This window comes from Juglans regia, chromosome 3 (genome assembly GCF_001411555.2).
Source record: "Juglans regia cultivar Chandler chromosome 3, Walnut 2.0, whole genome shotgun sequence".
NCBI classification, from domain to species: domain Eukaryota; kingdom Viridiplantae; phylum Streptophyta; class Magnoliopsida; order Fagales; family Juglandaceae; genus Juglans; species Juglans regia.
Window position 1 is genome coordinate 13,528,747 of NC_049903.1, and position 24,592 is coordinate 13,553,338.

A 24,592-nucleotide genomic window follows, 5' to 3' on the forward strand; every position below is an offset into this window, starting at 1 on the left:
GAGTAATCCAAGTGCACACAAATGGTACTTTTAGCTATAGCAACAGTTGAATGGGCTGAAGCAGCTTGAATTCTTTCATTCACTCACTCTCCAAAAAAACATTCATGTGATATGCCTAACATAAATTCTGGATCTGCTTGTCACTTTCATGTATCATGTAGTTATGCAGTAAAACACTCTTAGTCATCAAACACAACTAGGAGAATGTAATCAGCTTCATGTAATACCAAACTACAGCGATGGACAGGTGTACAAAAACCAGGCAATTTATTTTCATATAGTCTATTGGCTTACTTGGCATTAAAAGGTCTCTAATTTCTACAAATTTCTAGTATTAGCATTTAGTAACTTATCAAATTGCAAGAAGCTTCACCGGTGGGATTATATCTACACGTTTCAACATAAAAATCATTCTAAATGTCTTCATATCCATTCACTTCACTAAAAATTATAGAGAATAATGAACCAAAGAATTACAATTTATTCAGGTGTGTCATATTTGATATATATGGAGGGATTTTTCCAGAGATATTACAGCTCCTCAACATCCTGAACCAGAAACCAAACAAGATGTAAGTAAAACTGCTAAAAACTGTGCATTATTGTAATTGCATGGTTCTTTTCCAAATAAAAACACCTTACAAGTGTTTCATTCCTCCCATGTTCTGTAATGGTGGAAAAAGTGAACCCTCTCCACGTAAGTCACTAATTCTTCTGCACAAAATTGCATCATCCACAACTGTTATTGTCTTAAGCAATAGAATTTGCTGATATAAAAATCAAAAGAATGTATGATTTTTAGAACTCAACAACCGTCATACTTAGAAGGAATAACTCACAGCTCGGTCAAATTACTCAAGACTGAAAGGCTAGAAGGAATGGGCCCCTCAATACCACTAGCTTGGATCTCTCTGTAAGAACACAATTTGGGATCAATTTAGATTTCACCTGGTGTTTTTCAGTAAAAGAGATTTACAATGTATTGTAGGAAATCACATACAATGCCTGAAGTTGTTTCCAGCTTCCAAAGAACTCAGGCATTCTTCCGGCAAAGTTGTTACTGCTAATCCTCCTATATATGGGTCAAATGAAACAAAAACCCAAACGTTATCAAAGAAAAATCTGAAGATACTGCTTGTAAACAGATGGAGAAGTTTACAACCACTTACAGATTTTTCAATTTGGTCAGATTTGTGAGAGTGGTGGGCAACTCTCCAGTGAGATTGTTGGCATTAAGAGTGCTGCATCCACCAGATTGAAATTTAAGACTGATTCAACTAATTCTACTTTTAGATTATTCAATAAATCATAAAAAAATATCAAAATGATTAAACAAATGTCATATGGAAAAAGACAAGGAAGGAAAGAAACGCTGACAGAGTCTCCAAGTCAACCAAGTTCCCAAGCTCTGGGGGAATAGGTCCAGAAAACAGGTTGCTTTCTATGCTCCTGAAAAGTAGTCCTTTCAAATTACAGAAGTGATAAACCAATTGAAACTTTTCAATAGTTTAACAAAGTGATCCAGAGCTTACAGGGTTTGAAGAGTAGTGATGTTTCCCAAGTAGTCAATACGTCCTGATAAGTTGTTGGCACTGATGGACCTGCACTTGATTCATTCCATTAGTTCAGTAATTAGCTTTTACAGACTAACCTTGGATGTGAAAGTTGTAACACCCCGATCCCGTAGGTCCGGAGAGTTGGCTCTTAATACTTAAAATTTATTTAAATAACACAACTATAAAATCCAGAAATTCCATAAAATATTAATCCACTTAATCAAACCAAAAATCTAAGTTCCTTTATGGCAACAATAAAGAAATCCCCAATAACATAAATTAGAAATTCTCCAAAAACTCGAAAACATCATCAACTCATCAAATCAAATACCCGAAAAATAAATCAGTCTACTAACTACGACTCTCAAATAAGCATTTGTACCCTCAGACACTTATTCCACTACGATCATCACACCTTGCTAAACTTTCTACTCTTGTTCTCCAGCTGAATCATCAAAATTATCTGAAATATATATGGAGATAAGGGATGAGTTATCAACAACTCAGTAAGCAGAGGACATATACTAGTGTGTAAACATGAGCATTTACAGAAAACAGAATGCAAAACAAATATTTTCTTTCAGAATGCAGAAACAGAATAATGTTTTCAAGATGTAGCGTCATAACATGTCATCAAAAATATCAGCGCGAGAGATCGAAAATATTCATAATCAAAAATTCCTTTGGCATAGTATAAACTGAAACATCACATCTTATCTTATCAAATCAGAACAAATACCATGTTTAACCCCCGTGGTAGGGTTGTGCAAACCCCGGTAGCTAACCGAGCAGAACCAGAATGTGAATCTTCCCCTTATTCATTCTCGAAGCCCCGAGTGTGCACATAGGAAAGACCACCCAGAAAACCACTTTGTTTCCAAAGTGGGTGCACCAGAAACAGAAAAGTTGGTACCAACCCGAACAGAGGCCACAGTTTTACACCCGTGGTGAGGTCAGAACGGAACAGAAACAGAAACAGAATGTTATGCCAGAGGTTTTCAGAAATCACATCAGATCATATCAGAGTACAGAAAATCTTCAGGATAGAACAAAAATCATATCACAACATAATTTAGGCACAAATTTCATATTCGCTCTATTTTTCAAAGTTTAGAAACAGAATGTCAGAAATAAGCTCATGTCTATACCAGTCATGACAGAAAATAATTTCTTCTTAAACAAAATCTCATGAGTAATGCAAAACAAATAACTGAGGCAGTTCAAATTTCTTTTCAGTATCAAATATGTATATTTTTCAAAAATAACCTCAGCTCATTTTATTTTAAATGCAAAGTCTAACATAGGAACCCCGCTTACCTGAACTTCTTAGATTTTTCGAAAATTCCTCAAAAACGTCGGACAATAATTAATCGTCACCTACAAAATAATCACGTAATTCTCATAAATTTTCAATTAATCACGTATTTCGATATTTAATCCTAAGCTTATAAAATAACCTATTTAATTCCTCAAAACCTAAAATTACCAATCATCACTTTCTAAGATCGTCAATGCCAATTTAATACTATGACTAACACATTTAAAAGTCAGACCTATTTATTAATGAAAACAACTTATGAAGTTTAATACTAAGTGATATAATTCTCCCAAAATATTTTAAAATAAACCATAACTATTATTAAAAAGACTAAAATATATCTAAAATGTAGAAATAACAATACAACAATATTATTTACTCTTAAAATAAACCTTTACTTAATAACATGTTAAAATACTTAAGCGATTTAAGGTAAGTACAAGTAAAAATTTCGTTAAATAATACTAAACAAAAAGCTTTAATCGTAATCTAAAAGTTTAAAATAAAATTTCACAATTACTAAAATAATTTGCTACCAAAGTACACTTTGAAAATCCTATTATTGTATGTAAACTTTTCTTATACCACCCGTATAAACCACGTAAAAACAGACCAAAAATATATCAACTTGAACACATTCTAAAACTAAGGGTAAATCTGTAATTCATTTTCAAATACCATGCAAAAATAAGTTTACATATACTGGAATTGCATTCACGCAGCCTCGGTGCACAACCGTGAGAACAGGGGCGAGGTACTCACCGCCAAGGGAGGAGCTGCGCGCGACGCGACGAAGAAGGTCACGGTGGTGAGGCACTGAGAGAGAGAAAGATAAGTGAGAGAGAGAGAGAGAGAGAGATACGAGAGCACCGAGAAGAAGACGGAGAGAGAGAGAGGACTCCTTACCGAGAGAGTTACATGCGGCGACGGCCTGGGGTGGCTATCGTCGGTGGCACGGCGAGGCGTGGCTGAGGTGCTGGATTACGGGTTCCCTTTGCGCCGCGGAGGAGACGCCCGAAACTGCCGTGCTTGGGGGAGCAACTAATGCTCTGTTTTTCGGACTCAAAACAGAGGAGTTTTGACTCACTCTGTAGATGGTTGTTTCTCAGCACTCTGGTGGTGGTGCAGGTCGAGTACGGCGGAGAAGCTGGGCTCCAGTGATGGCCAAGAGGAGGTGATGCACGGCGAGGTGGAGTTGTGATCCGTGGAGATGCAAAGCATGCACGGTTGCGTCGATTTCGTTTGGGAGGGCAGCGTGAATTCTGGTCGATGCACGGTGGAGATGGGTTAGCTGATCAGAGGCTTACGAGGGGTGCACTGGTGGCGGTAAAAGGGACGACGGAGGGCTGGTTTACGTGGGGTGACTCTCGGTATGGGAGTGCATGCAACCGAGGGAATGGAGGCTGGAGGCTGAGGAGGAAGAAGAAGAAAAAAAAAAAATATACTAGGCTAAGGTTTCGCGTAGGAGGGCAGCGGCGGAAGCATCTTCGAATACGTACGTATATAAATATATAAGTGGAGGAACAAGAAAAAATAAAACCCTAGAGAAGTAGACGTGTGAGCGGATGGAGATGAGCGTGTGTGAGCATGCACGACTTGAACGAAAAGAGAAAAAATAAACTTACGGGAAATAAGAGATAAAGACCGAAAGAGAAGGAATTAAAAATGAAACATCCGGAAAAAAAATAAAAATAAACGGCCAAGATCTCCAAATTAAAAGAAAAAAAAACGCTACTCAAAATCGTAAATTAAGAACCTAAAAAAAAAAAAAACAAACAATCAAGTTATAAAAAAAATAAATAAGTAAAAATCAAAAGTCCAACTATACCAATTTTAGGTCCGGGTGCTACAAAAGTTCAGTAAGTTGTTTACAGAAATTCCAGCTTTGTGTAAGCCCATTCTCTTGGTATTGTGCCACTAAGGTAGTTCCTATTGAGATCACTATAACCAAAAGAAAAAATGTGGTGTTAGTATCGAAGTTTCAGGACTGATTTTATGGTGTAATAACAAGAAAAATACATAATTGGAAAATCTTCATACATTTGCTTAAGGTAGGGTAGCTTCACCACTGCAGGTGGAAGTGTACCATCAAGATCCTGCGCTTTAAAAAATCTGCATGTAAAGAAGGAAAAAAAGGATAGATTACAAAGTTCACAGATTAAATAGGATGACTAAAAAAAAAAGAAAGAAAAAGAAAAAGAAAAGAGGAAAAAACTTTACCAAGATAAAGTGAGAGCTCTCCACTACTAAACCAAGTTTCACATCATATAATAAATTTTTCGTATTTACTTGCTATTTGATGAAATTCATAGACCTAACTCATCTCATAAAACCAGTTGTATAAGAGAGGATTGCTCATTGCTTATAAACATGCTCAAGACCTTGTCCACAGCCAATGTGGGATTATTCATCAACACTATTAAGCATCTTAAGAAAGTTCAATAAGGATAGAGTTTGCAATTTATGGGAGCAAAGGGAGCGTACATTTGAACCACGTGGCATACACCATCAGGGTAGGAACAATTGCAGTTGACAGTATTGTTGTACGGAGCCCCAACTGAATTTGGTGTTCTCCAGCTTGCGGCATTGCAATGATTTACGCTGCGATTCCAGTCTTTCTTCCCCAGTTGTGCAGCTATCTCTTGAAGGGCGTCCACTGCAGACATCAAACACATCATCCCTACCAAGTTCTAAAAAGAGAACGAAAAGGGAGAAGACCAGGAAAACAAAAGGAAAAACAAGCATCAAATGGCCTAAATAATTGATAAGATAATTGATAAGTATGCTACTTCTTGGATGGAAATTCTTATAGTGCTGCGAAACAAAAGTTAGTCGGTCTAATCTTTGTATTCCTAGATTTAAATTGGGCTCCAGTTAAGAGGATATCTAGACCTTCTTTACTCTCAGACGCTGTCATGGGAAGCCTGTGTAAAAGGCGTAATTAATGAAGGGACAAAGTTCATGTCCTGTGTCAGGAATAATATCCGAAGTGAATGGTCTGTTCGTCTTAATTCTCACAAGCACAAAACTGGAAATGAAAAAAAAGAACTTTTCCCCATATAACTGGCACATACAAGGACCTCGTCACTAAATATATTCCGAAAATAGTTTATGATGCAGCCACCCGCTAAATGCTAAAGTCGTAAAGAATCGGAGAGTGGGGCTGGCGTCTTGCTTGATCTAAGGAGCTGCTAAAATTGCAATATAACTTGTTAACAAATGCTACCACCAGCAATGACTTTGATGATCAGGAGCTTGAATTAACTCAAAAGATGGGAAGTTATGCTTAACTGCTGCATGGGATGCCAAGGAAGAAGATTCACATATAAGGTTGGGTGATCTGATCTAATTTAGATTCTTAAAGCAAAACTCAAGCATAGTCAAAAGGCTTTGTGAGTTCTGGAGTTTTCCCCAGCAACTTTTGGGTTATTACAAATTTCTGAATCATTGCTACATGGTTTTTTTTTTTTTATGAGTTTTAAGACCTTGTTACTCTGTTTCTGCAACCGGTCATAGCTGTTTGAGGTAATAATTAGCTATTTCTACTTTTCTCTGTGTTCTGTTGCTTTCTGGCTAATTACAAAGAAACATACTGAGTTGGCTGTGTTTGGTAAGTGAGAGTAATTCAAGTACTCTTATTACTATTTTTTATTTTATTATTATTTTTTATTTATTTTTTTACTATTCATTATTTTTTATCTATTTTTTACTATTATTCAAATATTTTATTATTATTTTTTTACTACTATTTACAAATATTCTCAACACTTCTCACTACCCAAACGTACCTGACACTCAGTTTTGCCACTATCATACGAAATGCAGCCGAAGCTTCTCAATCCACTGAATTCTATTTCTATTAACTTGAGCTTTACCCAAAACAAAATCATACGAATATAATATATATATATATATATATATATATATAATAAGCAAGAAATACCTTCATCGTCGGGAAGACGCCTGCTTGTGCTCCGACTTTCTTTGCTCCCATGCACGTGAGTACCATAAGCATAAGAAAACTTAGGCTGGTGTTTGGAATCCGAGTCTGGCTTGCCATGATCTTCTCCTCTCCTCAAATTATCAACTTTGATTAAAGCAGACGTATTCATCAGAGGTTCCTACTTTCCAAGCTTGAGCCTTTAAACCAATGACAATGTGGGCTCCACCAACATTGCCGTATGAACTATGAAGTATGAACCGATTCAACCGAAATTGACAAGCCGAACAACAGAACCACTGGATCTCTTGAATCGTCTATAGTTAGATAATTGTACGGGTTGACTGGTGAGTGAGATCTCTTAAGATTATCTGGAAGATGTTGCTACTTTTTTAAAGCCTCATGAGTCATGACCCATGGGTTATTAATAATTGTGCCCGCCCTATCTGACCATGGAAACTTCATTGACTGATGTGCTTTTAATGTCGGCGTCTTCCACCTTATCTTTGCTTCCTACTTAAGTGCGCGGTACTATTTATAAATAATTTATTATTATTTTATCAATATTCATAAATTATTAAGGCCTTATTTGTTTTTCAAAAACATCTCATCTCATCTTATCTCACCTCATCATTACAACTTTCTTAAATTCTCACACAAAATAAAATAAATAATTCAACTTTTTCAAATTTTAAAACATTAATAATAATATTAAAAAATATATTCTAACAATATTTTATTTAACTTTTTAACTTTAATCTCAACTCATCTCATCTCATCTCTAAAAAAAAACAATTCCTAAAAATAAATCATCTGAAATACTCTTAACAATCAATTCCTCCATTTCACACCGTGGTTTGTAAGCAGGAAAAAAAAAAATCTAATTTCTTATTAAAATATGAGAGCTTTGAATATTAAAAGAATTATAAATATAGAACTAAATATCATAATATTAAAAGAATGTTGTCTGTTTTTGCCATCTTGATCCAGGATAAAGCAGTGGCGTAAGCGATGGAAATTCATTGCAAGGTTGGATTCGTCCTTTGTTTGGTTTGAGTATGATCTTCTGTCGATACATGCAGCCATGCAGGCATGTAATATAATTCTCAGTGTCGGCACGACAAGAACGGACGAATAATGGGGAGCAGACTCTTCTGGTGGGATCGCTGATTGAAGAAGAAAATAATAACAATTATTAAATTACGTCCAACACTTGAAAACAAGCTAAGAGGTACATGCATGCATGCATGGCCCCATTCTTTTGTGTCTGGGAATTACGTAGACTCAGGAAAGTCATGATAATCTCACACACGTGGGACACGTATATAGTTTTAATTTAGAGTAATAAAGAAGCCATTATAACAGTATATTCTTTTATATTCATTGCGTGTCTGCTTCTAGTTGATTGTTTTCAATATTTATTTAAAGAAATGTATAGTCTAGATGATACCACATTATATATGTAAAATGAATGCTCCCAATGATAATTTATATTTATATTTATTCTTTAACTAATTAATTGGTAAAAGATATTGGAGTTAATTTTAAATGATGCTAAAAAGATTACACTGATGGCGAATTCTACTTCGGCATATATGTCATATACAAGAGTAAAAGGAGAGTCTCTGAGGGTTCTTCTTGTACTCTAGAGTACAAGCTGGTGAGCATTTCAAAATTCCTAGAGGCATGCGAGTACTACTTTAGTATCGGAAGATGTTATTTTCATCTTACATAATATTCAGTCGCGATTTGATTAGAAACTTATCTTAATTCATCTCATTTCATCATTATAAATTTTTTAAATTTTCATATAAAATATAATAAACGATTTAACTTTTTCAAATTATAATAATAATATTCTAACAATATTTTATTCAACTTATTTAAAACTATCTCAATTCTTCTCTGAATTCAAACTCACTAGTTGAATTCAACATTTTTATTGAAATAGTTAGCATCTTCAATTTAAAAAATAAAAAATAAAAAATTAAACTACTTTCTTTTGTATAATTATTGCATTTTTTTAATTTTAACAGAATAATGACGAAATAATTAATTTAATCAACGTATAAGGAGTAATACTCTAGCCACAAAGTGATTTTATAAAAGTAATTTCACAATCTGATGTGGCTTGATGTGATTTGTCAAATTGTCAAGTTACTTTTATTGTAAAACAGATCTGATATATCACATGAAGTCGTGTCAGTTTATGAAATTACTTTTGTATAATCCCTTCGTGACTCTAGCACTCCTCTAATGTTTTTTGTAAAGCAAATCTGATGGATTATATGAAGTTGAGTCAGTTTGTGAGATTACTTTTGTGTAATCCCTTCATGGCTCTAGCACTCTCTTTAATCAAACAATTATTGTGAATTCCTTTTCCCAATTCTTCCAAGGATTGAACAAAGGAAAACATCCTTTGAACCAGGAAGCATGAATATCATATGATGACAGTGTGAAGTGTACTTCCAAACTACTTAATGATCTTAACGTGACAGGACGACAAGACGAACATTGCAATGCCAAACTTCATGTTACAGAATTTTTATCCAATATTGATATCAGAGCATTCGATATGTATTTTGTTTGTTGCTAAACCGGAATTAGGCATCACCACTGTGGCAATGTTATGGCCGTCTTGTTCTGTCAAGATCTGCTTGATAATGTACTGGAGGAGCCGATCCATGTTGCATCCGTTGAATGAACAACACTCTGAACATCAGTTGAGCTCTGTTCTAGGATTTGATCAAACTGGTCTCTTAAAGCCTTAAATCTCGATACATCTCCATAAATACTTGGATCCATAATCAACTCATGAACAGCAGTTCGGCCTTCAAGCATGCTCACTACTGCAGACATGGTGGGCCGAAGCACTGGTGATGGATTAGTACATAATAGAGCAACTTTAACCATTCTTGCTGCCTCTTCCTTACTGAAGTTAGACCCCAACCTTGGATCCACCAACTCCATCAAATTCCCTTTTTGTTGTAAAACAAGGGCCTGTATAGGGAAAGAGAGGAAGTGGGAGAAAGAAACAAATTAGAATTACAAAGGAAAAATCTTTAGCTATGTTTAACTTGTAATCAAATTTGTTCAGATTCTGGACTTTCATTTCTGCCAATATCAACTGGTTTCAATCATTTCATATTCTATTATTACCTAGGACTACTCTCTGCCCACCAAGTTGTCCTCAATGAAGATAATGTAGCGTGCAAATCGAAACTTTGATGAAGATCTATGCATAGATTAATATAATGAAAAATCCAAATAGAGAAATTCTAAAATGAGTGATTGGTTCTTAAAAACTGTGCTTGTAGGTTCATTCATCAGAAAACAGGATGCGATCTATCTTACCCAATCAAGAAGACACACAAAATCATCGGTTGGACGGAATTTCATGTTGTTCTTTCCAGCAACAAGTTCCAATGCAACAATCCCAAAACTATATACATCTGCTTTGTATGTTAAATACCCCCATAATGCATATTCTGGCGCCATGTATCCTCTGCAAAGAAAATCATTATATTAGCAAGTTTTAATTGATCTAGTCATGCACAATTAGCCATAGATGAAAGCAGAACACATATTTTCTTTCGCTGCATTCTGCAGTTGCAATTTTATGAGAAATTTGAACTATAGAATTGGGGAAAACAGAACATGCAGATTATTTCCAAGTGTATAATTTAGGTATACTTCCTAAAGAAAAAAAGACCGAGAGTACATTTGGGTTGCAAATGCAGAAGCTGAGATAAACAACTTCCTACTTATACTTGAGCCAGGATCTTTTCCCTGATATTGGGCCAAATTAAACCTGTTTACAGGGAATTCAATTGCTGTCTTGTCTATTAACTTCTATGGAAGCAACTTGACTTTAGAGACATCGTGATCCATATGGTTCACAAAAAGAAGAGAAGAATAACTTGAGCAGAATGAGAAAAGAAAGTAGCTCACATAGTTCCTGCAACTCGGGTGCTAATGTGGGTGTTTTCCTCTTCATCAAGCTTGGCCAATCCAAAGTCCGAAATCTTAGGGTTAAGATCCCTATCCAGTAGTACATTGGTAGTTTTAATATCCCTATGAACAATTTTCAGTGGCGATTCCTCATGCAAGAAAGCCAGACCTCTTGCTATGCCGACACATATTTTTTGTCTTGTATGCCAGTCCAACTTCACTGGGCTTTCCTCTGGACCTGCAGTTGATGTAGATAGCTCAATCAATGATATCAGAAATTTTTAGTTTCATCCTGTGTCATTTAAGACATTTGATTCCCCTTCTTTCCAAAATTATTACAATTTGCTTTCCAAAGATGAAAAATTATGCTTACCAAACAAAGCATGTGCAAGGCTATTGTTTTCCATGTATTCATATACCAACAACAGCTGATTCCGTTCGATGCAGCATCCATACAGTCTAACGACATTTGGATGCTGTAAACCAGATATCATGCCTATCTCATTCACGAATTCTCGATTTCCTTGCTTTGATTTAGACGAAAGTTGCTTAACAGCAATTATGGTACCATCCAATAACGTTCCCTGTTGAGAGTATAATTTGCATTATGTTCTTCTATAAGGTATATTTGAGAATTTCAGTGCAAATGTGAAAGGGAAAAAAGAAAAGGATCTAAATGTAGTCAAATAAATAATAAATATAGATGAAAATGACCTTGTATACAGATCCAAAGCCACCTTCCCCAAGCTTGTTTGCAGCATCAAAATTGTTTGTGGCAGCTTTGATTTGCCTGAAGGTAAAAAAACCAGTTTGCAGATCTAATCCTTTTAGATCTGTAAAAGAAACAAGGTTAAGATGTTGGACTCTATCGTAAAGCATTTATAAAACATACATCTCAACTAAACTACCATGTTCCCGTGATGTCCTGCCTCCTAAATAGCCTTTCCACCGAAGAATTCCTAAAATTGTGAAAACCAGGGCTGACACCAAAAGTACGGTTCCAAGTGCGAGAAATATCTTCCTTTTCCTATCATCAGGAGGATGGAAATCTGCCAAAAAACAAAAAGAAGAAGAAAGAAAGTAACTATTGAAAGTGATTGTAGTAGCACTGTCAATCAAGTGCAAAAGAGGATAATACTCAATGGTTCAAGACACAGGCTATTTCATGATCAAGAACAAAAGATATGAATTAGAAAAAAAAAATTGTTAAGCCTTTCAATAAGCAGCACATTAACCTTCTTTCAAGCAATGTATTTTGCATCCAATAGTTATTGTGACAGCTTCAGCATCCACTATATGCTCTATGCATCCATTATTTCTTTAAATCTACTTTTCAATTAGACGTGGAAAACAGCAAACTCCAACACTTAATAGAATGGCAATGAGAGGAGGAGGCATACCATAGTCATGTCTCCCCATGTTAAAAGAAATATGGAACATACAACTTATGTCACTTACTAGAGTCTATGGAGATAGCTGATATAAGAGGACCATATGTTCCTCTCCTTGGGACATCTTGTGTCCCTTTTCCAGCCCAATAAAAGCGGATCTCCAAAGTTTTATTTGTAACAACTGCAGTAAAATTCCTAATGACTGGTTTGTCGACTCCTCCTGCTTCTTTTTCAATATCAAAATCCTTCAGGACCAGTTTATCCTGCAGCAAAGAACTTCAGTTAATTTATCTTCTATATCAACATAGAAGACAAAATAAGCTGGTTGGCAAGCAGTACCTGGATATAAACATCAAAAATCCGTCTTCCAACACTGTAAAAGGATCTGTTGTTTCTCAGGATTATCTCCGCAAAGTGAAGTTTCACAGTATAGTTTCCCTTTGCCAAGCAGCGCGCATAATATGTGAGAGAAAGTGGAGAGAGACGTGCATTCTCATACAATTCAAAATCGTTCATTCTGAGCATGGATACATTTTCTGCAATATAGTCCTTTGAGGTACTCCAAACATCCCAGAAATCTCCAGTGCTACTAAAGCCCCAAGTATAATCTTTCATTAGAACAAATTTTGCAGCACCTCCCTGTTCTAAATCCGCTTCATACTTGATGCTTCCAATAGTTGTTGCATTTCCACCACAATTTATATGTAAAGAGTAACGATCTAGAGAGAGCAACATTTAAAAGGTAATCAGATTCAAATGAACATAGTAGAATGCGTATTCAATTATCTTTAATAATTTAATCGTGTTTGTATCTCATCCAGAATAAAATATTGGCCAAATTCTTCTCCTTTCTGAATAAAGCAACACTGAAGTGGAAGGCCTACTATTAATGATTGAAGCATCTAATTCTACTTTGGTTCGGACAGATATATACCTTTTGAGCATGGATTGTCCCTCAAACACTCCGTAAGTATTCTACAATAAAACATAACATGAGAAAGAAGAATTAGCATGTTTATGACTAAAAATGAAATGAAAAAGAAAATAAAGAGAGCATTCCTTTTTCCTTAAAAGTTCAATAACTTGGAAGCTTACGAGTTGTCTGTTCCAGAAAAGCTTCTGAACAAATTTCTGTTGAATTATCAACGAGTTAATTTCAAGGATAAAATAAGAAATAAATGAAAAGTGAAAGGCTCCAATACTCAAACTAAGCTTGACACTTTAAGGGGGAAAAGCTTTCTTACAGGGTGTCTGGACAAGTATTCGGCGCAGAGCTTGCAGAAAAATTGTTGTAAGAAACATCTATTTGGCTGCACAAAACATAATTCGTTTAATCTTAACAATTCCCCTCCCTAACAATCTATATATATATAAAAATATATATATATATTTTCAAGCTGTTGATTTCTAATACTAACCGAACTAATTTGGAGAGATATCATACAAAAAATCATTTCATAATTCAGAGAGCTGTATACAAACTTATGACCTTATTAACCACCTAGAAGCACAAGCTTCGTAGGTCTTCTTGCCATAATTACATGCACATTAAAACCGAATTGTGAACAGACATCAATGGTGTAATGGCATATGATCTTACCAGAGACAAATCAAGAAAATTTGAATAATGTAATGAAAATTGACACTATTTCTTGGTGGCACCACATGGATGAAGATACAAATGAAGCTGCCTGCAAAATGGGATTATTTCACCCATTTCACAACAAATGTTCTAAGAATAACACCTAAAGAGGTCAGGCGAAGAAACCTCATCTAGAGTAAGATTTCATGCATATGAGTTTAGTATAAAACGTTACATATTTGTTGACACAACATTTCAAATTATTTTAAACTTAAAATACCAATTTTTTGGTTATTTAACAGAAAAGTGGATGACTTGACTCAACAGAAGCAAAGGTCATGCTTTGAAAATTATATTATAGATAAACGAATATGCTTCTGAGTCCCAAATAAAAAAACACATAAATGGATCCTGCAAACGTTTTGCAGTAGTTCAGATGGAAAACATACTAGCGGCTATCTCTTCCCTTGATCCATTCTGGAATAGGTCCATTGAGCAAGTTACCTGTCAGATATCTATCCAGTGATGAAGAAAACACATTTCTGTTAGATACCGTCGTGTTGATATCATTTCAAACTCCATACAAAGGGGAGATTTTGAGATGAGATGAGATAAAAGTTAAAAGTTGAATAAAATATTGTTAGAATATAATTTTTTAATATAATTTTTGTTTTGGGATTTGAAAAAGTTGAATTGTTTATTATATTTTGTGTAGGAGTTTGGAAAAATTGTAATGATTATATGAGATGATCCCCCAAACCAAAACAGGCCTTAATAATCAGTAAGTTGGATCTACATGTATGCAGCATTTCAGACATGTGATTTGGTATCATAATGCCCCATTCCAAGAGTATGAATGCTGAGACTTTTGCCTCATCTCTTCACTAAGCTGAAGTTTTAGGGGTGATGATTTTGTAAATATGTGCTACTTGTGTTCTCAAAATCGAAAGGTTATAATTTAGTACCTAAACTAACTGCTGCATTATTTTTTTTTATTAAAATTTATGACTAGCCATGTGTGCTTGAATGGTTAAAAAATTACAGAACTGGTACATAAACTTAAGCTATTGTTATAATTTAGCTAGGGTCATCAATGATAAAATAAGAAAAAATTATCAAACCGATTGAATCATTTTGGGAAGCGAGCAAATATTGTATTTCAAGCTTAAGACCCACTGAAAAGACCCCCAGTCATCATGTTGTAAGTTAGCAACCCTCGTGAATATAGATTGCTTACATAGTGTCCAAGCTTGTTAGAACTCCAAAATTTGGAATGTCTCCTTCCAATCTGTTGAAACTAAGATCTCTGAAAAAGGGCAAAAAATTGATGTTATAGGAACAAAAGATTATTAAATACTATCAAGTGAACATGGCAAAAATTAAGAGATATGCATGTTCCATGAATGAGAGGAAAGTTTAGAACGTGAGAGAAGAAAGAAAGAAACTAAAGAGAGAGAAAATTGATAAAGAGGAATTGATTAGGCTTCTTTGACAGTTGCCTTCTAGATTTTGAAGCACCAGGGTATAGTGTATCCATGTATTCTCCTTTCTTGTATCTATGTATGGACATACTTATTATTAACAGTAGACATTAATTAACAATAGCTTGCACCCCAAGGCTATATAAATTTGTATAGCAGATTGATATAGATGTTGCTAAAATGTTCAACTACTTAATCTCTATAGATGTAAATATACATCATAGTTTCTTCTAATAATCCACAAATTCCAGGTATGGACCAGGTGAGGAAATAATTGCACGTAGTAACCCAAGTGCACACAAATGGTATTTTTACATACCAGCTGTTGGAATAAAGCTTAAACAGCTAGACTTCTTTTGATCACGCACTCTTTAAAACAAAGATTTATGTGATGTACCTAAAGGACTAGTCTCAACCTCGATTCTTTTTTGAATTACTATGATTCATCTCATCACTATAATATTAGGGAATAATGAAGAGGGAAATGTATAGTTATCATCCAAACATTTACTTATTTCTAATAAGACCTCCCCCAATATTAAGCTACTCGTTTTTCCTAACATAAATTCTAGATCTACTTGTCACTTTCATGTATCATGTATTTAAGCAGTAAAACATTTTTAGTTATCAAACATACCTAGGAGAATGCAATCGGCTTTCAAACAATACCAAATTAATGTGATGAACAGATGTACAAGATCAAGGTAATTTACTTGTGTTAAAAGCTATAGGTGTGCTTGACACTGAAAGGTCTCTAATTTCTACAAATTCCCAAGTATAGCATTTAGTAACTAATCAAATTGCAAGAAGCTCCACAGGTGGGATTATGTGTATGAATTTCAACCTAAAAAGTAGAGAGATGGATGAACCAAAGAATTACAATTTTTTCAGCTTTGTCATTTCTGATATATATGGAGGGATTTTTCCAGAGATATTACAGCTCCTCAGCATCCTGAACCATAAGCCAATTTCACGTAAGCAAAATGTCAACAATATGTGCCCTGTTCCAATTGCTTAGCTTTTTACTAACTAAACATTACTTACAACTTTACCAGTCCTCCCATGTTTTGTAATGGTGGAAAAGATGAACCCTCTCCAATTAAGTCACTAATCCTTCTGCACAGAATTGCATCATTCACAGTGTTATTATCTTAAGCAATACATATTTACCACTATAACAATCACAAGAACATATTGATGATGTCATAGTGATTATGCAACTCAAGAACAGTTACTTGGAAGGAAGAACTCACAGCTCAGTCAAATTACTCAGGACTGAAATGCTAGAAGGAATTGGCCCCTTAAGACCACTAGCTTGAATCTCTCTGTAAGAACACAATTTTGGATGGATTTAGATTGAAACTGAAGCTTCTAGGTAGAAGCGATTTACAATGTATTCTATGAAAAATCACATACAATGCCTGAAGTTGTTTCCAGCTTCGAAACAAATCGGGCATTCTTCCGGTGAAGTTGTTACTGCTAATCCTCCTACATAAGGGGCAAATGGAATATAGATTTGAAATAAAAACCTAACATTTTCAAGGAAAAATCTGAAGTTAATGTTTGTAAGCCAAGGAATAGTTTACAACCACTTACAGGCTTTTTAATCTGGTCAGATTTGTGAGAGCAATGGGCAACTCTCCAGTGAGATTGTTAGCGTTAAGAATGCTGCATCCATAAGTTTGAAACTTAAGACTGGTTCAACTAACATACTGTTAATTTATTAGGAAAATCAATGAAAATATAGGAATGATTAATTGAGTGTTATCTGGATAAAAATGAGGAAGGAAAGAACCACCGACAGAATCTCCAAGTCAACCAAGTTTCCAAGCTCAGGGGGAATGGGTCCAGAAAACAGGTTGCTTTCTATGCTCCTGAAAGAGTCCTATAAGGTTACAGCAAGGCTAAACCAAATGAAACTTCTCAATAATTTAACAAAGAGATCCAGAGCATACAGAGCTTGAAGAGTAGTGATGTTTCCCAAGTAGTCAATACGTCCTGTTAAGTTGTTTGCACTGATGGACCTGCACTTGATTCATTCCATTAATTCAGTAATTAGCTTTTTTACTGGCAAACTTTGGATGTGAAAGTTCTATAAGTTGCTTACAAATATTCCATCTTAGTAGAAGCCCATTCTCTTGGTATTGAACCACTGAGGTAGTTCCTATTGAGATCACTATAAGCAAGATAAAAGTGTGATGTTAGTATAGAAGTTTAAGGTCTTTTTATGGTGTAATAACAACAAAATAAATAATTGGAAGGTCTTTCATACAGTGCCTTAAGGTAGGGTAGCTTCACCACTGCAGGTGGAAGTGTCCCTCCAAGATCCTGCCCTTTAAGAAATCTGCATGTCAGGAAGAAAAAACGATACATTACTTAAAAAAAAGAGAGAAAATTTAGCAAAACAAAGTGGGAGGTGTTCTCCACTACTAAACCAAATTACACATCATATTCATAAACTTATTTCTTTTAAATTGCATTAAGCATCATAAGAAAGTTCAAGAAGGATAAGCTTGCATTATGCGAGCTAAGGGAGCGTACATCTTAACCACGTGGCATACACCATTAGGATAGGAACAATTGCAGTTGACAGTATTGTTGTACAATGGCCTCTCTTCCAAAAGTGGTGTTATCCAGCTTGAATCATTGCATGGATTTACGCGAAAGTTCCAGTCTTTCTTCCCCAGTTGTGCAGCTATTTCTCGAAGGGCTTCCACTGCACACATCAAACAAATCACCCATAGAAGAATTTTAAAAAAGAAAGAAAAAGAAGACCCGGAAAACAAAAGGTAAAATACGCATCAACATGAATTTAACATATAAGCTGTATCATGGTTATTCCCTGAATTTAAAGACCTTGTTACTCTGTTTCTGCAAGTTGTCATAACTAAGGTAGGCACTATCAAACGATATGTTAATTTTCAATTCTACTGAATTCCATCTCCATCAACTTGAGCTTACCCAAGAAATAAACAGATCATACGAATATAACATATGAGCTAGAAAATACCTTCAGAATCTGGAAGACTCCCAGCTTGTGCTCTGACATTCTTAGCTCCTATGCACATGAGCAGTATAAGCATAAGAAAAGTAAAGCTGGTCTTTGAACTATGACTCTGACATGTCATCTTCTTCTCCACCGATCAACTTGGATTGCCGTATTCCTCGCTTACAAACTTGCACAGAAATACAGATATATGAGCATACCATTAGAATTTATGACAGAACCTTTGGCGGCAAGTACTTTACATACCAAACCAAATCCTCCCCTAGTTTCTCAACGTGGGCTCTACTGACCTTCGTCCGTGAACCGAATTTGATAACTGATCAAGACAGGCGGAAAAGTAATACTCCACGATATCATTTCTCAACTATAAATATCATTTTTTTACACTTAAAAAGCTTTTATGATTATGAAAATTTATGTTGTTTCTTGGCCATCCTAAAACCTTTTATTGATAACAAATGAGTTAGATTTAAATAAAATATTATTTTTTTTGAATTTAAAAAAATTATAATAATGAGATAGATAATTGATTAGTTTCTGCATCTAAATAGCATTTTGTTGAAAGTGAAAAGCCTCACAGTACGGAAAATCTTGACTTTCTGTATAACAAGAAACCTTATTATAATGAAGTTCTCCTAAATTCCAAACTGCATCATTTAATTAAAAAAAAAAACCAAGAGTACAGTATACAGTCAGTTTCCTTTTTTTATTTTGAATGTTCCAATTTACATTTGCAATTCTAGAAAATATAAAAACTGAATTTATAATATAGTTCCACTGTTGATGGCTGATTCGTATCACAACAGATATATAAACAAGGAAGTTCATTTTTTACGGGGATGATTCTATACGTTGGTGACAACAGATAAATAATCTGGCACCGTAAATAATTTCTTTTATTTTTCAATTAAATTATCATTTACAGTGTTACTATTATACAAATTTTATAAAATAAAACTCATAAACTAATATATTTTTTATATGATATATTAAATCTATTTTACAATAAATATCATATAGTTTACTTTTATAAAAACCATAATTAAAATATTTATATTTTATCTTAACCTTACAAATAAACTTAATTATTTAAATCACATTCTGATAAGCTCTTGCATATTAATGTTGTTTTGTCATCTTATTACACATAGTTCCAATGCTTAGAGCATTCCCAACCGATACTCAATAACACTGTTTTTCCTATAATTTGAGGCTCATTTTATAATTTTAGTTAAAATTTCTCTTACATTCGAATCTTTATTTTAGAGAAAAGTTTATGAGATAAACAGTAATTTTCTAAATATTTGAGACAAAAGGTTTAGGAGATGGCTATGTTGCTCCCTAAATATTTTAACAAAAATCGTAAAATGAGTCATTGTTCATTTTCACAAATTTTAAGAAATACAAGGGGTACGTATGTATTTGTAGTTGCTTTTATTTAATTTTTAGTTTTTGTTTGATATACGTACGTACGCATAAGTTATTGTTTATTTTCATACTCTACATCTATAACTTTTTTATATAAGATGTGAAGATATTTTTCATAATTTATACAGTGACTTATGCACAAAAGTTTTCTTGATAAATCCAATCCAACTTAAAATAAAAGCTTCCATACCTTTCTAATTACAACTATTTTATTATTAGAGAAATTCTATTTATAGTTATAAGTGAGAGGTTGTTTGTGTAGTCTTATTGATAAATATGGGTAAAAAGAAAAAAAATATTATTTTAAAAAAAATATTATTGTAATTTTAAATTTTTTTTAAATATGTATGGATTTATACGAGCAATTCTATTTTGAGATAGTATATTGATTAACTTTTATTATTTATTAAAAAATAGTGACATTTTTATTAAAAATAAAAATCAAAAGAAGAAGTTAAGAATGGAAAAAAGAATGTACAAGTGGGTTCCAGCTAAAACCAAACCCAGCTAAACGTAAGGGACACGGCATGCTACGTAACAGTCGTGTATAAAAAAAAGTTTTGGGAGATGAAAATAAAGAATTTTAAATTATAATTAATAGTTTTATAATTAAAGAAGTCACGCATAAAGAGAAATATTATAAAATAAAAAACCTGAGACGTGCAGGCGGTCGCCACTGCCCAAAGCAAGCTAGCATTAAAATAGGGAGTCTAAGAGCCGTAGATGTCAACAGATGGATGATGATCAAAATCTCCCGCCCCTTGGATTAGTATGCTTTCTTTGACCAGTGATTGCTATTGATATGGTTGAAAATAGGTAGGAGGCTTTCGCTTTCGACATCGTCAATATTATTTCCTTTTATATCTGATTTTTGCTTTCTAATTAATTGAACAGTAAAAAATCTTTCCTAAAAAATCAAAAATACAGTCAAAAGGCTTATGTAAACGGAAAAGCTTGCATTTTAGGTTCGACTGTGAAATTGAGATGAGATAAAATAAATTAATATTTTATAAATAATAATAAAATTATTAATTAAAATTAAATGAGATGAGATAAAGTATTTGTATTCAAAAAAAGTTTATGTAAACGGAAAAGTATGAAAATTGGCTTTGAATCAGTACAAAAGACTTGAATATATTAATTCGGTACAAAGAAAAATATCTATTAATTCGGTACAAAGAAAAATAGCCTCCTTCGTTGTTTATGTGCCACAGAATTTGAGGTATGCAGTGGTTGTTGTGATCGATGGAATTCGTTGTTGCATCTTTGGATTATTTCTTTGCTAAGCTTTTTTCATTTGTTCTTAATTATTTGGTACATTTTTATCATACAGATCCTCTTCGGCATTTAACAACACCACCCAATAATAGCCGACCATGTCAGCAATACTACATTGCATATCATCAGACTTCCACACGACACTAGTTTTAGTGGCCACCACAATCGGACAACGGCGCCGCCATGCAAAGTTTCGTCGCCCACCAAGTTCCCTCGCCGCAATCCTCGCTGCAACTTCTACGGCTTGAAAATCTAAGAAAAAATCACTCATTCAACTACCGTTGGAGAAGCTCTAAAGTGTTCGAGATTGGCGCATATATCAAATTAAAATGAAAGGGAAAAAAAGAATTTTGACCAATAAATTTTCACAAGAAAAATGTAAAGAATAATTTCGTCACTGATTGCCCTCTTTCTTTTATTCTCTCTCTCAAACAAGAAAAATCGGTCTTTTACCAATCTGACCTCATACGTGAATCTGCAAACTTAAACCTCTAAAAATTTCCCTCCTTGTGAAATACAATGAGCATTCACCATCAAATAGGTCCGGTTGCTTTCATAGCCCTAGTCTCCAATTAGAAGACGCTAAACATACTTTCTTTTCTCCATTGAAATTAATTAGCAAACCACAAAACACAAATAAATTCTTTTTGCGTAGAAATTGCAACGAGGGAACTTGGTCGAGAAGAATTGAGGGTCTTGGGAATTTTTGGAAGAGAAACTCAATTCTCGAGATGATATAGTAGCGGTATGCAAGTCTAGCGTACAGTTCTAAAAAAATATGGTCCATTTTTAAAAATAAATTTTTCATAATGTGAGTACTTAGTTTGTCTTTTTTTTTTAAAAAAAAAAAAGAGAATTGCGAAAAACTTACGCATTTTAAAACTATATAAATATTTTATCTTTCATAAATAAGCATATTCTCTTATCATTTTCGTGCTCATCGTGACAAAATACTCTTGGTGATGCTTTGTTCATTAAACAATTGAAACTTATGATATAAGCAAAATTATATCTACATAGAGGAGTAGAAATACGTGACACGACTCATGAACCTGACACGAAATTAATAAGTTTGAGTTTAATTTAAATGTGTTTGAGTCAAAATGAGTTGACTCGTTAAGACATGATTAATAAACGGGTCAACCCGCTTAATCCGATATCATCATTCAATAATCCGTTTAAATTTTATTTCAAAATTACAATTTTATTATTGTTTGATCGTAATATTTGTATTTTTTAATATGTTTATATTTTTATTGTTGAGATTATAATTATTCTAAATCCATGCTCATATTTATTATTGTTGGATTTGTATTATTGGTTTATTATAGATTAAAATTTGAAAGATATTGATACTTTTTGTTTGTAGATAGTTTTTTTTTAAATATTGTAGCTACTAATAAATATAGATTTTAACTTCTATATGAAATTATATTAATTAGATCAAATGAGTTATGCAGGTAGTTCAACTTATTTATGCGAAACGGGTTGAAATGAGTCACGTCATATTGATCTATTTCTAATTAATTATTAAATGGATCAAAACAGGTAACAATACAATTCATTATTTAAATAGGTCGTGTTAAGGTTTGAAAGTATGATTCATTATTTAAATGAGTAATGTTATACATCACACTCTCATTCTATTTTGATTATACTAAATAGTATGTAGAACATTCATCACTATTACATGATAAAGAAGTATGTAATAAATGATCATTTAATAGTGATAAATGTATCACATCATATATAATGAGATGAAAATAAGATAATAGTATGATATATAGAATTTTTCTATTTAAATAAATCGTATTAAGGTTTGAAAGTATGATCAATTCAGATAATATTCAGATTAACTCGTATAATCAAATATCCATCACACAACGTGACCCAAACACGAATTGCCACCCATTCCAACTTGCATGCCAGCTCACAAGAGAACAGTCTCTCTTATCCCAATGGTTCAACTTTGACTTTCTTTAATCTACTGCTAACCGCTCTTATTATGTCTCGACCCTCACAAAACGAATTAAATGTATGAATTTGGATCCAATTGTGCTGTACTTAATCATAATGCGATACCGCGCGCCTCGCTTTTAACCGTTTGATTATCTTTTATTTTCTAAATATATATTTAAATGATTCATGGATAATAACACATTTCGGTATAGGAATGAAATACAATAAGTGGCAAAGATCTATATGCACGCTATGGTGCTAAAGCCCACAAGAGTACACTAAGGTTTCGTTTGAAAGTTGAGCTTATATTAAACCATCTCAACTCATCATTATAATTTTTTTAAATTTCAATATAAAATATAATAAACAATTCAATTTTTTCAAATCTCAAAATAATAATAATAATAAATAATAATATTCTAACAATATTTTATCAACTCAACTCAACTCATTTCAACATCCAAACCCATCTTAACTTAAACCCCATTTAATTATGCCGTTCAGATGAGATATGGTATTTTGAATAATAGTAACATTTTTTAATTAAAATGAGATGAAATAATTTGTAAAAAAAAAAGTGTGTTTAAATAGTAAGATAAGATGAGATAGTTTTTAATTTTTAAAATTTGAAAAAGATGTGGGTCCTAGTGTGTGTTAGAGAGTTGAAAAGTACACTGTTTACACACTGTTCACTATCAATTTTCACTGTTCACACACTATTTATATCAGTTTGGTACTGTTTATACACTTTTCACTATCCGTATTCATTTTTCATTATTCTTCATTTAAGTGGACCTTTTAAAATTTAGAGATGAAATATAGTATGTTGGATAGAGAAAACTACTATACAGTACATATGTTTTCTGTATTGTCCTAAATCTTAATTTTTTTTAATATATATATATATATATATATATCTATATGATCACTCTTACAATTTTCAACACCACAAAATTAGATGAAAAATGATATTTAAAATCTTAGGATGTGCAAATCTCACTCACTTCATTTAAAAAAAAAGTAAGTAAATCTAGAACACACATAAGAAAATCATTTTTTAATGATGAATCACATTTCTTTTAAAAATAAGTACACAAAACTTGCACACTTTAAAACTATATCAAGCATTACTCAAACTAGATATATGAGTTTGAGTAATGTTAGATACAATTATTAGTTGTGCAAATGCAGCATACTTATTTTGAAAAAGAGTGAGATTCACCATTAAAAATATAGTTTTTTTCATGTGAATCTCATATTTACTTACTTTTTTCAAAAGGAGTGCCTGACACTTGTATACTCTATGACTGCAAGTATCTTGAATTTTAATATATGGAGGAATTAAGTATTCTCTGCTGAGAAGTTTTATTTGAAGACATTTTCAGTACTACACATCATCCACGTTGTATAATTTGATTTGTAAGATTCAAATTTTAAAAATTTTCTTTCAAATCAAATTATACCATATAAATGGTGTGTGATGTAAATACATTCAAATAGACTTGTTCATTTCCTATCTAAGGAGTATCATTTTTATTCAGCTCTTGGCGCAAGTGGGAGAGTCATGAAATGAATAGACTTAGGTTATGTTTGATTGTTGAAACAAACTCAACTCATCTCAAACTAATCATTAATGGAATTTTCTACGTTTTCAACTTCCTATAAAAAAGTTAAACTCATCTCAATGGGACCTACAAATTT

General features: G+C 33.3%; 2 protein-coding genes across 7 annotated transcripts; both read right to left on the minus strand.

Annotated features, from left to right (window-relative positions):
• Positions 1–381: 381 nt before the first annotated feature.
• On the minus strand, positions 382–5,609 carry LOC108998042 (probable leucine-rich repeat receptor-like serine/threonine-protein kinase At3g14840). 2 transcript variants are annotated; one of them, XM_035688101.1, is made up of 10 exons: positions 5,359–5,609; positions 4,915–4,986; positions 4,747–4,815; positions 1,533–1,601; positions 1,378–1,449; positions 1,170–1,241; positions 1,001–1,072; positions 840–911; positions 643–714; positions 382–549 (listed from the first exon to the last, which is right to left on the minus strand). In XM_035688101.1, the coding sequence occupies exons 1-10, from the start codon at positions 5,550–5,552 to the stop codon at positions 474–476; spliced, it is 840 nt and encodes a 279-aa protein (XP_035543994.1). In that variant the 5' UTR covers positions 5,553–5,609; the 3' UTR covers positions 382–473. The 2 variants fall into 2 exon arrangements, with proteins under 2 accessions (XP_035543994.1, XP_035543995.1); XM_035688102.1 differs by having other exon boundaries at positions 469–549; positions 638–714.
• A 3,610-nt stretch (positions 5,610–9,219) lies between these two features.
• LOC109020672 (probable LRR receptor-like serine/threonine-protein kinase At1g07650) lies at positions 9,220–18,545 on the minus strand. Of its 5 annotated transcripts, XM_035688095.1 has the most exons (25): positions 18,473–18,536; positions 18,230–18,395; positions 17,761–17,935; positions 17,492–17,563; positions 17,327–17,395; positions 17,175–17,243; positions 17,022–17,093; positions 16,816–16,887; positions 16,636–16,707; positions 16,473–16,544; positions 16,264–16,335; positions 16,100–16,171; positions 14,976–15,044; positions 14,188–14,253; positions 13,401–13,466; positions 13,252–13,287; positions 13,091–13,131; positions 12,496–12,875; positions 12,224–12,419; positions 11,674–11,814; positions 11,480–11,598; positions 11,139–11,349; positions 10,766–11,003; positions 10,169–10,319; positions 9,220–9,814 (listed from the first exon to the last, which is right to left on the minus strand). In XM_035688095.1, exons 2-25 carry the CDS (start codon positions 18,345–18,347, stop codon positions 9,461–9,463), a joined length of 3,003 nt encoding a protein of 1,000 aa, XP_035543988.1. In that variant the 5' UTR covers positions 18,348–18,395; positions 18,473–18,536; the 3' UTR covers positions 9,220–9,460. The 5 variants fall into 5 exon arrangements, with proteins under 5 accessions (XP_035543988.1, XP_018858735.2, XP_018858736.2 ...); XM_019003190.2 differs by having other exon boundaries at positions 18,230–18,545; XM_019003191.2 differs by having other exon boundaries at positions 11,480–11,555; positions 11,658–11,814; positions 18,230–18,545.
• Positions 18,546–24,592: the final 6,047 nt, after the last annotated feature.